This window comes from Callospermophilus lateralis, chromosome 10 (assembly GCF_048772815.1).
Source record: "Callospermophilus lateralis isolate mCalLat2 chromosome 10, mCalLat2.hap1, whole genome shotgun sequence".
Taxonomy (NCBI): Eukaryota; Metazoa; Chordata; class Mammalia; order Rodentia; family Sciuridae; genus Callospermophilus; species Callospermophilus lateralis.
The window spans coordinates 117,993,425-118,007,748 of NC_135314.1; the positions used below are offsets into that span (position 1 = coordinate 117,993,425).

The following is a 14,324-nucleotide window of genomic DNA, read 5'->3' on the forward strand; positions in this document are numbered from 1 at the left end:
TGGGAATTGAAACCAGAGGTGCTTTACCACTGAGCAACATCCCCAGGCCTTTTGTACTTTGAGACAGGATCTTGCAAAATTGCTTAAGTCCTTGCTAGGTTGCTGAGGCTGACTCTGAAAGTGCAATCTGCATGCTTCAGCCTCCTGAGCTGCTGGGATTACAGGCAAGTGCCACCATACCCAACTGTAATTTTTCAAAAGAATATTCTGTATAATACCACTACAAGTCCCATAACATAAATAACAACATCGAAGCAGGAAAATAATTAAATATTAAAGATAAAACCACAAATACTAGTTTGTTGTTAGAAGCAAAAAAGAAAAGTAAGCTATGTATTACGTATTATAAAAATATGGACATCACCGGTCATAGTCTGATTTGATAAATAATAAAACTGGCACCTAGCAAAACATTCCATATTCAGAGTATAGTCCAGTTACTGGAAGAGGAGACAAGCCCTCAAGAATTTGCAGCAAAACAATTTGGGCCATACTAATAAGTCCCAAATCTACAAGATAATTTTAGAGCCTCTCTAGTTCCATCAGATTTGCAAATTTCAGAATCTTGATTTTTTTTTTTTTTTTTGGAGGTGGGGGTTGGGGGTACTGGAATTGAACTCAGGGGCATTCAACCACTGAGCCACATCCCCAGCCCTACTTTGTATTTTATTTAGAGATAGGGTCTCACTGAGTTGCTTAGTGCCTTGCTGAGGCTGGCTTTGAACTCACAATCCTCCTGTCTCAGCCTCCCAAACTGCTGGGATTAAAGTCATCCGCCACTACGCCAGTCTTGATTTTATTTTTGTATTGACTAAGAAAGCAATTTTCTTCCTAAGCATAAAGCAATATTATTTAACTAATATTACCTGTGGATTAATGTTTCCAAGGTATAAATTAGTAGTACTTGGATCGCCTACATCATGTGAGCCTGGTGCATAATCATCAAGAACTAGGGCAAAAAAGAAAAAAAAAATTATAACTTCCAAAACACAAAGTTTGGATAATTTCTTATTAATTAAAAAAGCAAAAAAACGGTATTACCACCAGATGATCGATTTCTCCTGGAAGGCGCGTCCACTTAAAAGAAAGGAAAGCAAATAATTCTTAACTGTCAGTATAATTAAGTACAAATACACACAATAAAATAAATGTCACTTACTAGAACGACGCTGACCATCAGAATCTGACTGAGGCGGCTCAAATCGACTTAACCTGCCTTTTGTTTTATGCCTCTCATCACGCTCTTCTTGAATTCTGTTAAAAATATTTACAATCAATAAAAATGAGCTACAATTCGCTTATTCACATTTAATAATAGAGTCTATCCAAGTGTCACCTTCAAATAGCCTGAAATATTGTATTTAATTCAAATATTGTAATGATAACCAAGATTAGACAGTCCCTATTTTTATCATTCCAGCAATGGAAAACAAAGACCACTTTTAAAGTAAAGAGGAAATTGAACATTAAAACCACTGAATTTGTTGTTTCTTGTTATGCTTAACCACCCCTCACTCCTACACCAGTGAGTTCACTGCTTCTACTGCAAATAGAACTCCAGTCATTAAATAAAAAGAACTGCATCCATATAATCCAAGCAACCTTGACGCTGGACTAAATGCTAATTCATTTCAAATATGCTCCATCAAATATCTTTATAAAGATATCTAAAATAACCTCATAGCAAGCTGTTAATAGTAACTATATTCCTCATACCTGCATTTCTAAGTATCAGTTCAATATACCTATGATAGTTCTTCTTATTATAAAACTTACTGTTTCAATTCTTCTTTGAAAAGTTCCAAGTTGCTTTTTTTCTTTTCTTTCTCCCCTTTCTTCAGTGGCTATGACAATGACAATTCAAACAAAATAAGATTTCAAAAAAACTGTTGTATGAAATCATATTTTAATCATTTTTACTTCAGTTTTATTACATATTCTAGTTATTTAAATTCAAAAGGGAGAATACTTCTGTTATTGATTATTCCCTATATTCTTCCTGTTCCCCCAAAACAACAATAATTAAATTATTAAAATGATTAGTTAAAACAACAAGTAGTAGTCTTAGTGAATAAAAAAGCTACTAATAAGTAGTCCTGAAAAAAGTATGTGGGGCATGGAATTCAAGAACAGTAAGTAAATGAAATGAACTGCCATGTAAAATAACTGCCATAAACAACTGCTGAAAATATGCACAATTCAAAGCAATCACTTTTGGAGGATATAAATTACTGAAACAATGAGTAAAATCTACTACCAAGATAATTCAATGAGGAAGAATAGTCTTTTTGACAAATGGTGCTAGGACAATAAATTACCTACATGCAGAAGAATGAAGATATACCCCTACTTCACATTATATGCAAAATTATTTCAAAATAACAAACAGACCTAAATGTAAGAGCAAAACCCATAAAATTCTTAGAGGAAAACAGGAATAATGTCATCTTTATGACACTGAATTAGGCAATGATTTTTTTTAGATACATGATATCAAAAGCACAAATGACAACATTTAATTAAAATTTTCCAATTCCATGTTTCAATCAAGAAGAGTAGCCGGGTAGAGCAGCACATGCCTGTAATCCCAGCAGCTCAGGAGTCTGAGGTAAGAGGATCACAAGTTCAAGACCAGTCTCACTTAGTGAGGCCCTAAGTAACTTAGTGAGATCCTGTCCCAAAATAAAAAGGGCTGGGGGTGAGGCTTGGTGGTAAAGTACCTCAGGGTTCAATTTCCAGTATTCATCACCCCCACCCGCTGAAAAAGGGCAAAGCCAAGCCACAGAACAGAAATCATTTACAAACCATGGAGACAGTAAGAAACTTGATTCCTGAAAATATAAAATACTCTAAAAACTCAAAAATAAAAAGACAATCCAATTAAAATATAGGCCAAGGATTTGAATAGCTATTTCTTCAAAGATTATGGACAATAAACACATGAAAAGATAGCTGCTTAACATCATTAGGTAAATGTGTCTCAAAATAAAAATGAGGTACAACTTCACAAAGACGACAGAAATAATTTTAACAAGTGCTGGTTAAGATACGGGTAAATTAGAACCATCATACATTACAGGCAAGATTACAAAACTTTGGAAAACAGTTTAGAAGTGTCTCAAAAGGTCAGAGAGTCACTATGTGACCCAGTAATTCCATATGTGGAATTTAACAAGAACTAAAAACTTACACCCACACAAAAAGCCATATATAAATATTTACAGCCGTATTACTCTTTTTTTTTAATAGTAACACCTGTTAAGGGGATACAACCCATCATGTAATGAACCCATCAAGTACCACATAGATAAAACAACATGTGGTATATCATAGAGTGGACTATTGTTTGACCACAAAAAAGGACTGAAATATTAATATATGCCACAAGAAAGATGAACCTTGAAACATGCTGAGAATAGAAGCCACACCCAAAATACCATGTTGATGATCCCATCTGTATGAACTGCTCAGAATAGGGAAATCCAAAGATAGAAAGTAGATCAGGGCTTGCTAAGAGCTGAGAGTATGAGGGAAATGGGGACAACTAACTCTGGGCACAGAATTTCTTTGGCGAGTGATAAAAATGTTCTGAAATTGGAGAGAGGGGACCCATTGAACAACGATGAATATACTAAAAAACTACCTAATTGTACACCTTAAAAGGACAGATTTTGTCAATAATTATTTTTTAAATACTTTGGAGTATCTGAAACACTACAAGAAAACTCAGCCTCACAGGATACAAAATCAACATACAAAAATCAATAGCTTTCTCATATATCACCAATGAATCTGTTGAGAAAGAAATAGGGAAAATAATTCCATTCACAATGGACTCAAAAAATAAAATATCTAGGAATAAATATAACCAAGGAAGAGAAAGACTTTGACAATGAAAAGTATAGAAAACTGATGAAAGAAAATTTTAAAAGACACTAGAAGATGGAAGTGTAAAATCAACGTTAATAAAAGGGCCATATTACCAAAAGCAATTCACACATTCAATGCAATCCTCATCAAAATACTAATGACATTCTTTACAGAACTAGGAAAAAATAGCCCCAAAGTCATTTGGAAGAATAAAAGACCCAGACAAGCCAAAACACTTCTAAGCCAAAAAAAAAGCAATGCTGGAGGCATAATACCTGCCTTCCAATTATACTACAGAGCCATGGTAACAAAAACTGCATGGTAATGGCATAAAAGCAGACATATAGACCAATGGAACAGAATATAAGACACGAAGACAAACCCACACACATATAGTCATCTGATCCTTGACAAAGATGCCAAAAATATACATTGGAGAAGAGAGCCTTTTAAACAAATGGTGCTGAGAACTAGCTATCCGCATGTAGAAGAATGAGACTAGATCCTTCTCTCTTGCCCCTCACACAAAAGTCAATTCAAAATAGATCAAAGACCTCGAAATTAGACCAGAAATTATGCAATTCCTAGAAGAAAACACAGGGTCAACACTCTAACATCTAGTGCACACAACAACCCTCTCAATAGGACTCCTTAAAATCTTTGCAAGCTACTCTTCTGACAGGATTAATATCAGAATAAATAAAGAACTAAAAAAAAATAATAATAACCCAATTAATAAATGGGTAAATGAAGGAAACAGATACTTCTCAAAAGAAATAATAAATACAAATGGACAGTAAATATGAAAAAATGTTCACAATTAGCAATTAGGGAAATGCATATCAAAACTACACTGAGATTTCATCTCATTCCACTTAGGATGGCATCCATCAAGAATACATACAAGGGGTCTGGGGTTGTGGCTCAGCAGCAGAGCACTCGCCTAGCACAGGCGAGGCCCTGGCTTTAATCCTCTGCACTACATAAAAATAAATAAATAAAGGTATTGTGTCCAACTAAAACTAAAAAATAAACATTTTTTTTAAAAAGAAAATACACACAAGGCGACTGGAGTTGTAGCTCAGTGGTAAGAGTGCTTTCCTCGCATGTGGGAAGGCACTGAGTTCAATCCTCAGCACCACATAAAAATAAAGGTACTGTGTCCATCTACAACTAAAAAAAAATATACTTAAAAAAAAAAAGAATACACCCAATAATAATGCAAGAAAGGATGTGTAGAAAAAGCACCTTTACACTTCTGGTGGAATTGTAAATTAGTACAACACTGTGGAAATCAAGTTGGAGGTTCCTCCAAAAGTCTAGGAATGGAACTACCATATGACCCAGGTATACCACTCCTTAGTATTTATACTAAAGAATTAAAGTAACAATACAACACACAAATACTCATGTCTATTGTAGCACAATTCACAACAAACTGTGGAACAGACAAACATTGATGTGCCCATCAATGAATGAATGGGTAAAGAAAATGTGATATATATATATATATATATATAAGTTTTATTTAGCCATAAAGAAGAAAGAAATTATGTCATTTGCAAGAAAATGGATAGAACTTGAGAGCATTATGTTAAACAAAATAAGCTAAACTCAGAAAGTCAAGGATCATGTTTTTTCTCATATGTGAAAGATAGGGAAAATAGAAAAAACAAATGGTAGGGTATAGATGTCTCATAAAAACAGGAGACCAAAAAGTAAAGGAAATGTACCAGGTAGAGAGGGGGGGAAGAAAGAAAGGGGAAAAACTCAGGAATGATACTGACGTAACTATACTGTCAAATAGTATACATGTATGAACATCATAAACCTACTATATATAATTGTAATGTACCAACAAAAAATATGGAAACAAAAATAAAAACTAGAAAAAAAATCAATCTCACTGTTCAATTTAATCATACTTACTCACCAAATATGACTTCAAATGACATTACCCACATCTACCTATCTACTATTCCCCATAAAAACCCCACCATCAAAGAATACCAAATTTTTATAAACACTGAGAATATTTAAGATATAGTGTCACTAATTCTGATAGCAATTCCACAAAAAAGTTCAAAAATGCCTTGGAAAACATACACTACACACTGTTAATAATTTAAATACCTCCGTTCAGAATTTATTCTAAAGCTAACTCCTTTATTTTACATTTATACCCCAAATGCAGACAACTTTTGACTTGCAATATATGTAATGTGTAAGTACAACAAACAATGTTCATCTATGTGGCCTATTCTTATAATCTCTCATCTACATAAATTACTAGGTTAGAAAACATGAGAACTCAACATCTACCCCCCCAAAATTAAAAACAAACTGCTTACAGTGGTAGTACTGAAAGTATCACTGGGAGTGTCATCTTTGAACCTAAATTATTTAAGGATGACTTACAGGTTTTTTGGTTTCTATTACAAGAAGAGATGGTGGTCTTTCATTGGACGACTGATTTGGAGGATTTTTTTGATCTGCAAATCTTGAAGATGGCTTATAGATTTTACCTCTTTTTTCATCTGTTTCATGTTCTTCTGAAATGTAAAATGCTGTTTCAAAACGAATTTTATACTATTTGATTTTCTTTACTATTCTTATTTAAAAATAAACAAAAATTAACAGTATTAGTACTAAGATTTATCACTGTTAACATGTAATTAAATTGAAATACCACCATACCCCGCAAAATATATACCCACTTTACAGTAAACTATTAAATACATTAAAATTTTTGCAAAGTGCTCGGCTATCTTAAATCTTGAAACATATTAATTTTTTTAAATTATCTGGCTTCAATATCACCTTACTAAGTCACATTTGGCCATTGATTTTGCTAATTAATATAACCACTAGAGGGTGCTAATAGAAAGGAAATGGGAAAGTCAAAGCAGTCAGGCTTCTTCCATAATTATCTACCTGCAGTCATTCAACCAAGACAGGATTTGCTCAAGGACTAAAATACTGACACTCACCTTTAGCTGCATTAACAACACCCCCTCGCACAAATGTTTTCACTTTATTACCATCACTTCCTTCAAAAGCAGCAAGAAATTCCTCATAAATCTCCGCAGCTGCCTTTTCATCCTCCTAAATACATAAGAAAATATTAATAACATATTATAAAAGTATTATTGTATATGTGATTAAACTCATCAAGGAATAATGAAGATAAAACACTTCTCTTTTCAAGTAAATATTTATAGTTGTAATATCTAAATCTTAATAGATATTAGATATTAAGTACTACTAAAACTAAAAGAAGCTCTGCTCCTTTAGTAGCAATTGGTAGAACAGAAAAGAACCCACTACACATAGACCAGAAAGTAAATTTGCTTAGGGACAATCCAAGGGCCAAACCATAAAACTGACTGCATGTAATACAACCAACATTTACAAAGTTTCCAAGGCATGATGACTTAATTCAGTGAATATAAAGATTTCCTTTTCAAACTAATGAAGATATAATATATGAAGTAAAAGCAACAATCTATTCCAGACACACAGCGCTAAAGAAAAAATGAACCTTGACATTTTCAATTATAGATATTTTAAATGTTCACAAAGCATGTATGAATAAAAAGAAAACAGAACAGAAATAGGTAAATTTAATTAACAGCATGTAAAAATTTACTATTTATAAGAGGAATATCTCAAAATTGTTACATACAAGGGAGGAAACAAGTCAAAGAGACAGTGAGAAATACATGAACTTTTCAATAAACGATGTTAAGATAACTGGACAACCATTTGAAAAAGATAAAAATCAATCAACTTTTTACACGATGTTACCAGATAAACTGCAGATGAATCAATTTGATTTTCTTAAAATTAAATATAGAAGTACTAGAAGAAAATATGAGGAAATTCCTTTATAAGCTAGGAATGGAGAAAACAACTGAAAAATCAGAAATCATAAGGAAAGATTGATTATATTACAATATCAGAAGGAAATTTTTAAAAGAATCAAAAAACTAGGGGATAAAAACCACTGCAAGTTAAATGATAAACAAAGTGCTAGTAGAAACTTATAGTTCAGATATTAGCAGACAGTTGAAAAGAAAGGAAAACGGGTCAAGTTTATCATAAGAGAAATGCAAACTTGAAACTATACCAAGAAATTATTTTCACCTAGGAGACTGACAAAGTATCTTTAATGTCATCTACTTGCAAAGCCGTTGGGAAACAACCACTCACATGTACTCATAGGAATCAAAACACCCCCCCCCCATAGAGATTTTGACAATATGACAAATATAGCAGAACTACATTTATGCATTTATTATTCAGCCTAGTAGTTTTCATCCTAGGAAAATATCCCAAAGATACACTAGCAAAACAAAACAAAAAAACACATGCATAACACTATCCATAATAGCACAGCATTACGTGTAATGGCAAGAGACCAAAACACAAATGCCCTCAGTAATTTTTTATGTGAATAAACAATCGCATATCCGCATAGCTGTTTAAAAAGGATAACAAATATTTCCATAATAATATCTATGATATAAACTTTTTAAAAAGCAACATGCAGTATTCTATATATATAGCTTGCTGTCATTCCTCTAAGAGGAGTACAATTTATGCACACAACACACTTCCCTATACAGAAAGATGAGGAAAAAAAAAATTGTTACATACAAGGGAGGAAATAGGTCAAAAGGGACAGGGATGGAAAGTGAATATACCTCTAATACACCTTCCTGGGACAGACTTTGTCTTGGGGATGAACTGAGAACACCCCTGAAGTCAAAAATCTTTGGGAAACATTGCTATGCTGCCCTTAAGAATCACTCACATTTTGAAGGATAATTCAAGATATATTTTAAACATTACCTTTTTCTTTAATTCCTCTTGTTCCTTCTTACTTAAAGTTCGCTTAGCTGTGCTCATTTTTCCAATGCTGAATGCCTTAAGTTTGTTTTCTAGAAGAGGCTACGAGAAGAAATAAAGAGCATGTCTTTACATACACATTCTTAATGCTATCTTTAAATTTAATACACCTCAACTGATAACCAAGTCTCTGAGACAGGCTTTTTTTTTTTAATTAACTGTAAAGAAAAGTTAGGATTACTCTAGTCTTAGGTGCCTGCCTTGGACTCCACTCTGATATAAGTACCTATTCATTAAAGAATGGTTTATTTGCTAGCTCAAGGTCAATAGCATCTCAAGGCCTTTTTGTTCATCTTTAAGGTAAAAACAGAACAGACAGACTGACACCAAGGTATAGGGCAAGAATAAAAGCACCTGAAGAGGGAAAATGTAAGTCTCTGGGCAAAAATAGCAATGATTAAAAAAAAAAAAAAAACAGATCCTCAAATACAGAGGAAGGGATACGTTTTTCTATGGTTCAGGAATTAACCATCTATAGCCCTCCATTTCAAGATACGATAAATATATCATGTCCTTTTATAATTTAGTAAGTTACCTCATTCTTCACCAGTAATGTATTTATGAACATAATAATCTTATTTTTCTTTGCTGGAAACATATCACTTAATTTTACATTTCATCTCAAGTAAAACTGCAACAATTAATTTGAATACACATTGAGCATACCAAATTGGAAACTTTCTGAGCATCAATATGATGCCATAAGTGGAAAATTCCACACCTGATCTCGTGTGACTAGTCACGGTCAAAACCTAGGTACAATAAAAGGATTAAACAAAATTATCTTCAGGCTATAAGTATAAAATTTATATAAAACATAAATGAATTTCTTTTTAAATTTTTTTTAGTTATAGATGGACACAATGCCTTTATTTTATGTGAAGCTGAGGATCAAACCCAGTGCCTCACACAAGCTAGGTGAGTATTCTACCACCAAGCTACAACCCCAGCCCTAAATAAATTTCTTGTTTAAGACTTGGGTCCCATCCCCAAGGGTAATGCATTATGTATATGCAAATATTCCAAAATCTGAAAAAACTCAAAATGCATAACACTTCAGACAAGGGACACTCAATATACATAATAAAATAACGTTTTAATGAAGTCTTCATATATGTAACTTAGATGGAATTTCTTTCTAAAATAGGCGTAAATATATTGTCTACAGACTTCTAGTTGCTCAGTTACTCATTTGATTCATAAACTTAAAAGATAGAACTCTTTATTAAACACAACGTAAAATATTGAAATTTGAAGGTTTCTGGGACTGAAGATATAGCTAAGGGGTAAGGCACTGCCTGGCATGAATGAGGCCTGGGTTCAATATCTGGCACCACAAAAACAATTTTTTCAAATAGCCAGGTGCAGTGGCACAGGCCTGTAATCCCAGCAGATCCAGAGGCTGAAGCAAAAGGATTGCAACTTCAAAGTCGGCCTTAGCAACTTAGTGAAGTCCTAAGCAACTTAGCAAGACCCTATCTCTTAATAAAATATAAAAGGGGTTGAGGATGTGGCTCAGTGGTTAAACGCCCCTGAATTCAATCCCCAATACCCAAAAAAAATATATATATACATATTTTAATTAAAAATAAAGTCCCCTTGAGAAAAAGAAAGCAGTTTATAAGCCGAAAGTCAATGCTGGGTTTCAGAAACAGATTTAAAATAATTTTTCCCCCTCAAAGTGGAAAGAAAAATATTTTGCTATCATTCAGTGTTTCTGGAATCATCTTCAAAAGTTTAAATGAATGATAAAATTACATTTAAATTCGATGAAAACCATAATTTAACAAAACAAAATTTCTGCGCTCAAGCTTTATTTATATCTGAAGAGCTACATTTAGACATCCAAGAGAGAAATAGCTAAGGAAATCAAAGAGTGTTTACTCAAAGGAATAACAGTCATCCACTGAAAAGTTTGTTTACAGAGTTTTACTGAAATGAAAAAAAAAAACATTAGACTGAAAACAGGATATTTTAAAGACGTGTTGCTGTAAAATGGATCTCAGAAATATTTATGCTTAGAAATATTAAACAAGAAAAAACGTGTCACTGATGCTTTAGACTAGCTGGTGATGATTATATTATTATATTTTCTGAATTTAATCAGAAACAAAGTTATGTTAAATAAATTAAAAACTAAAAAAGCCCAAGAGTATTTTGCAGATGCAGGAGAAAATATGTTCCCTCTCTCAATTCCTGAATGCCCCAGGCATTACACTTACCAGCAGACATCACCTGCTCCTACTTGCTTCCCAGGGTAAGACCATAAGCTCTCTAAGAATGAGGACTAGGGTTTAATCATCTATATATTTCCAGTGACTGGTATTTGGCACTTGGTTCAATGAACCAAAAATTAAAAATAAATTTGACAATAGCCACCATACATCTAAAATGCTTTGTTTTTAAAATATCATTAAGCATTGTAAATGAAACATCTCATAAAAACTAAAAAAAATTCTTATATGAACTTGAGTTTATTATTAACAAAAAATGTTATTTTCTAACATGACAAGATGAAACAAGTAAAAAACCAAATGTTCCATCATCAAATTCAATCAAGGATAAATTAAAATCATTAACTATCCTTTCCTATCTACCAATACTCACTCTTGAGAGATTCTGATGAGGAGAATCACAAAGGCTCTCACGGGCACTTTCATTCCTATAATTATGTTTTCTTGGACTCTTAGGCCGTGTCCGACTTGGCATATCACTATCTGAGGGTCCAGATGCATCCATCTTCAGGAAAGTTAAAAAAAAAAAAAATTCTTTTTAAATCACGTATACAGTACTGAAAACTAGAAATGATCTGAAAGTCATGACAAATTTTATTATAGATTACCAAAAACCATGTTCCTTATACTGCTGCAATCACCCTTGATATCATTAGCAAAATCCTTAAGAACAGGGCCAAGTTTTCCATAATTCTAACTCCCACTTGAAAGCACAAATATAGTGGTAAAAATCAACTCTTATTCTTTAAATAACAGATTCTTTTCTTCATTTTTAAGAAAATGTCTACCAAATACCCAGGTCTGACTAACCATAGTTTATGTATCAGTTGTTTCTTCAAGTGAAAATGGAATTGCATGCAAAAAGCAGCTAGCTTCATTCCCCAACTCAATCTCACACAAGTAATTTTCCACAGGACAAACATCACACCTTGGTAAGGATAAGTGTTATACTGATTTCATCACACACTATTAAAAAGACCCACATATAAGTCAAGACTTAATAATAATATTACTAATTTTATTGGTTCACTAAGAACATTCTTAAGTGAAACTAGCATTTTTCATTGTGCCTGGTGGGAAGGAACAAAATGACTAGCAGTTTTGGCACCGCTTCCCTGATTCTTTAACTGTAAAGAGCCAATAGTTTACCCACCAACTGCTTTTGCATCATCAGTGCAAATATCAAAACAGTGAGAAAAATAACTAATGCTTTAGTTTTGAACTCAAAGACCCCGGAAGAGATTCTTAACAACCCCTAGAGGTCTACAAAGCACACTGTGAAAACTGCTCTAATAACATACCTAAAGAATCATTCATTGCAACATTCAAAGTGTCAAAAAGCAGGCTGTGGCTGTAGCTCAGTGGTAGAGCACTTGCCTAGCATGTGTGAGGCACTGGGTTCAATCCTCAGCACCACATAAAAATAAATAAATAAAACCATTTTAAAAAATGTCAAAAAGCTTTAAACAAAATGTTTATGTGTCTACCAACAACAAAAGAGCTTAATAAATAATTGTACTTCTCCAACATTATGATGCCATTAGAAAGAACAGATCAGAGCATGCCAGCTGCCATGCAGAAAATTTCAACAGGTATAATGTACACTGAAAAAAAAAAGTGTCCAAATTTTGCAATCCCACAATATCTAAGTACACACATTTATATGTGCACAAAACTTTATAAGCACAATAAAAAAATAAGGAAACATACATATTGAGTTTCTAAGATGGTGTAAGGCGGCTAACTTATACAAGAAGAACACAAAATAAGAGGGAAAAAGAAAAAAATGTGCATACAGTGTAAATGTATTTACTTACCATATAAAGTCATAGGTATGGAGATATATACACAAAGAAAAATTATATTTAGTTTTTAAAGGAAAAAGACAAAAGACTGTCTTTTATACTCACATGTGCATCTGAAGAGCCAGATGAATGAACATCTGATGATCTGGTCTACAAATATTAAAAAAAATTTTTAAAAAGTCAATATTTAAAAGATTAAAAAAAGTCTTGTTAAATTAATAGTTTCTTAAGTGATATGGATTTAATCTTCCCTAACTTTTAGCAATTCCTTCCAGCTAATAAAATTGAACAAGGGAAATCTCTGACTTTTGAAAAGATTGAGATTCAAGATAAATGTGCAAATAAATTCTTTAAAATTCAGAAATCATATTTCCAAAAATATGATATAAATGTTAATGGACTATATCTGAGGAATAGTTACCTTTATATAGTACAGACTGGAAACGTAACCATCATTTTTACAACAGAATTTTGGTGCAAAAGCTCTTCCCAAGTCATAAGACAGACTATCGCTCCAACACTGCCCAAGCAGCAACATCTTGATCCACAGCCAAAAAAAAAAAAAAAAAAAAAAACCCAAAACAAAACAAAAAAAACTTCCCTTTTGCCAACAATGAAAGCCACATGAAGAGACTCTAACAGCAAGAAAATCCATATATAAAACCATTGCTATCTAGAAAAAGGTACAAAGTCTACTATAAAAAAAGGGAAAATTATAATACCAAATCCCCAATAGGTCACCATTTGCAACTTGTTTTAAGAGACCTGCTTCTAATTCATCATGTCAAGGGCTGACTGTAGAGATCCCTGCGCCTATAGGGTTAAATCCTCAGATAATGGCACTTTCCAACAATGGTGACCATTAAAATTTCATCTTATTTTTTCTTAACTGATTTACATCTCAGACTACACATGGCACAAAATAATTTGTTGTTGTTTTCAAAAAAACATCTAGGGACAAAAAAGCCAGGCTGCAAGGCTATTAGCTGAATAATACATGGTACCTTTCTGAAAGTTTTACATGGAGACTAAGAATTTAACATTGTCACTAATGTTTTTATTTATTTATTTATTTTTGAAGATACTGCATGATAAGATTTTACTTCCGTATTAAAGTGAGATTTTCTTTCAGTGTTAAAAGTGAAATCAAGAATCTTAAAAATCACAAATATCTCACCTGACCCTAGCTCCCAGTTCTAGATTTCAAATAAAATACACACTAATTTTCTAAAGCAAATTAAACATTTATTATGTTTTAGAAAAGAGCAAATACAGGAAGATTCATGAGTTCATGAAGTATTGCTTTATTTACCTTGTCCCAACATAAGACTAAAAGCAGCTGATCTGATTTTCTAACTCAATTTACTCCCAGAACTCCACTGTATTGAGCCCTAGGCAAAAACTAGCCCAAAACAGGCATGCATTTAGATATCACCCATCTTCATTCTTTCTGTCCATCATTTTCCTGTCCTCAACTTTACTGTGCCTTCCCCGTTCATTTTCT

The 14,324-nt window shown here is 32.9% G+C and overlaps 1 protein-coding gene across 3 annotated transcripts in view; it reads right to left on the reverse strand.

Annotated features, from left to right (window-relative positions):
• Positions 1-14,324, reverse strand: part of U2surp (U2 snRNP associated SURP domain containing) — a 49,495-nt gene that overhangs the window by 27,979 nt on the left and 7,192 nt on the right. Inside the window, exons 2-10 of one of the 3 annotated variants that reach the window (XM_076868574.2) lie at positions 12,926-12,970; positions 11,389-11,520; positions 8,725-8,823; positions 6,861-6,975; positions 6,289-6,419; positions 1,777-1,844; positions 1,160-1,254; positions 1,042-1,077; positions 867-949 (exon numbers count right to left, since the gene is read on the reverse strand). In XM_076868574.2, coding sequence (XP_076724689.1) covers positions 867-949; positions 1,042-1,077; positions 1,160-1,254; positions 1,777-1,844; positions 6,289-6,419; positions 6,861-6,975; positions 8,725-8,823; positions 11,389-11,520; positions 12,926-12,970 — 804 coding nt within the window. Of the gene's footprint in view, positions 1-866; positions 950-1,041; positions 1,078-1,159; positions 1,255-1,776; positions 1,845-6,288; positions 6,423-6,860; positions 6,976-8,724; positions 8,824-11,388; positions 11,521-12,925; positions 12,971-14,324 lie in introns of all 3 variants that reach the window. The other 2 variants (XM_076868573.2, XM_076868572.2) reach the window with 2 other exon arrangements.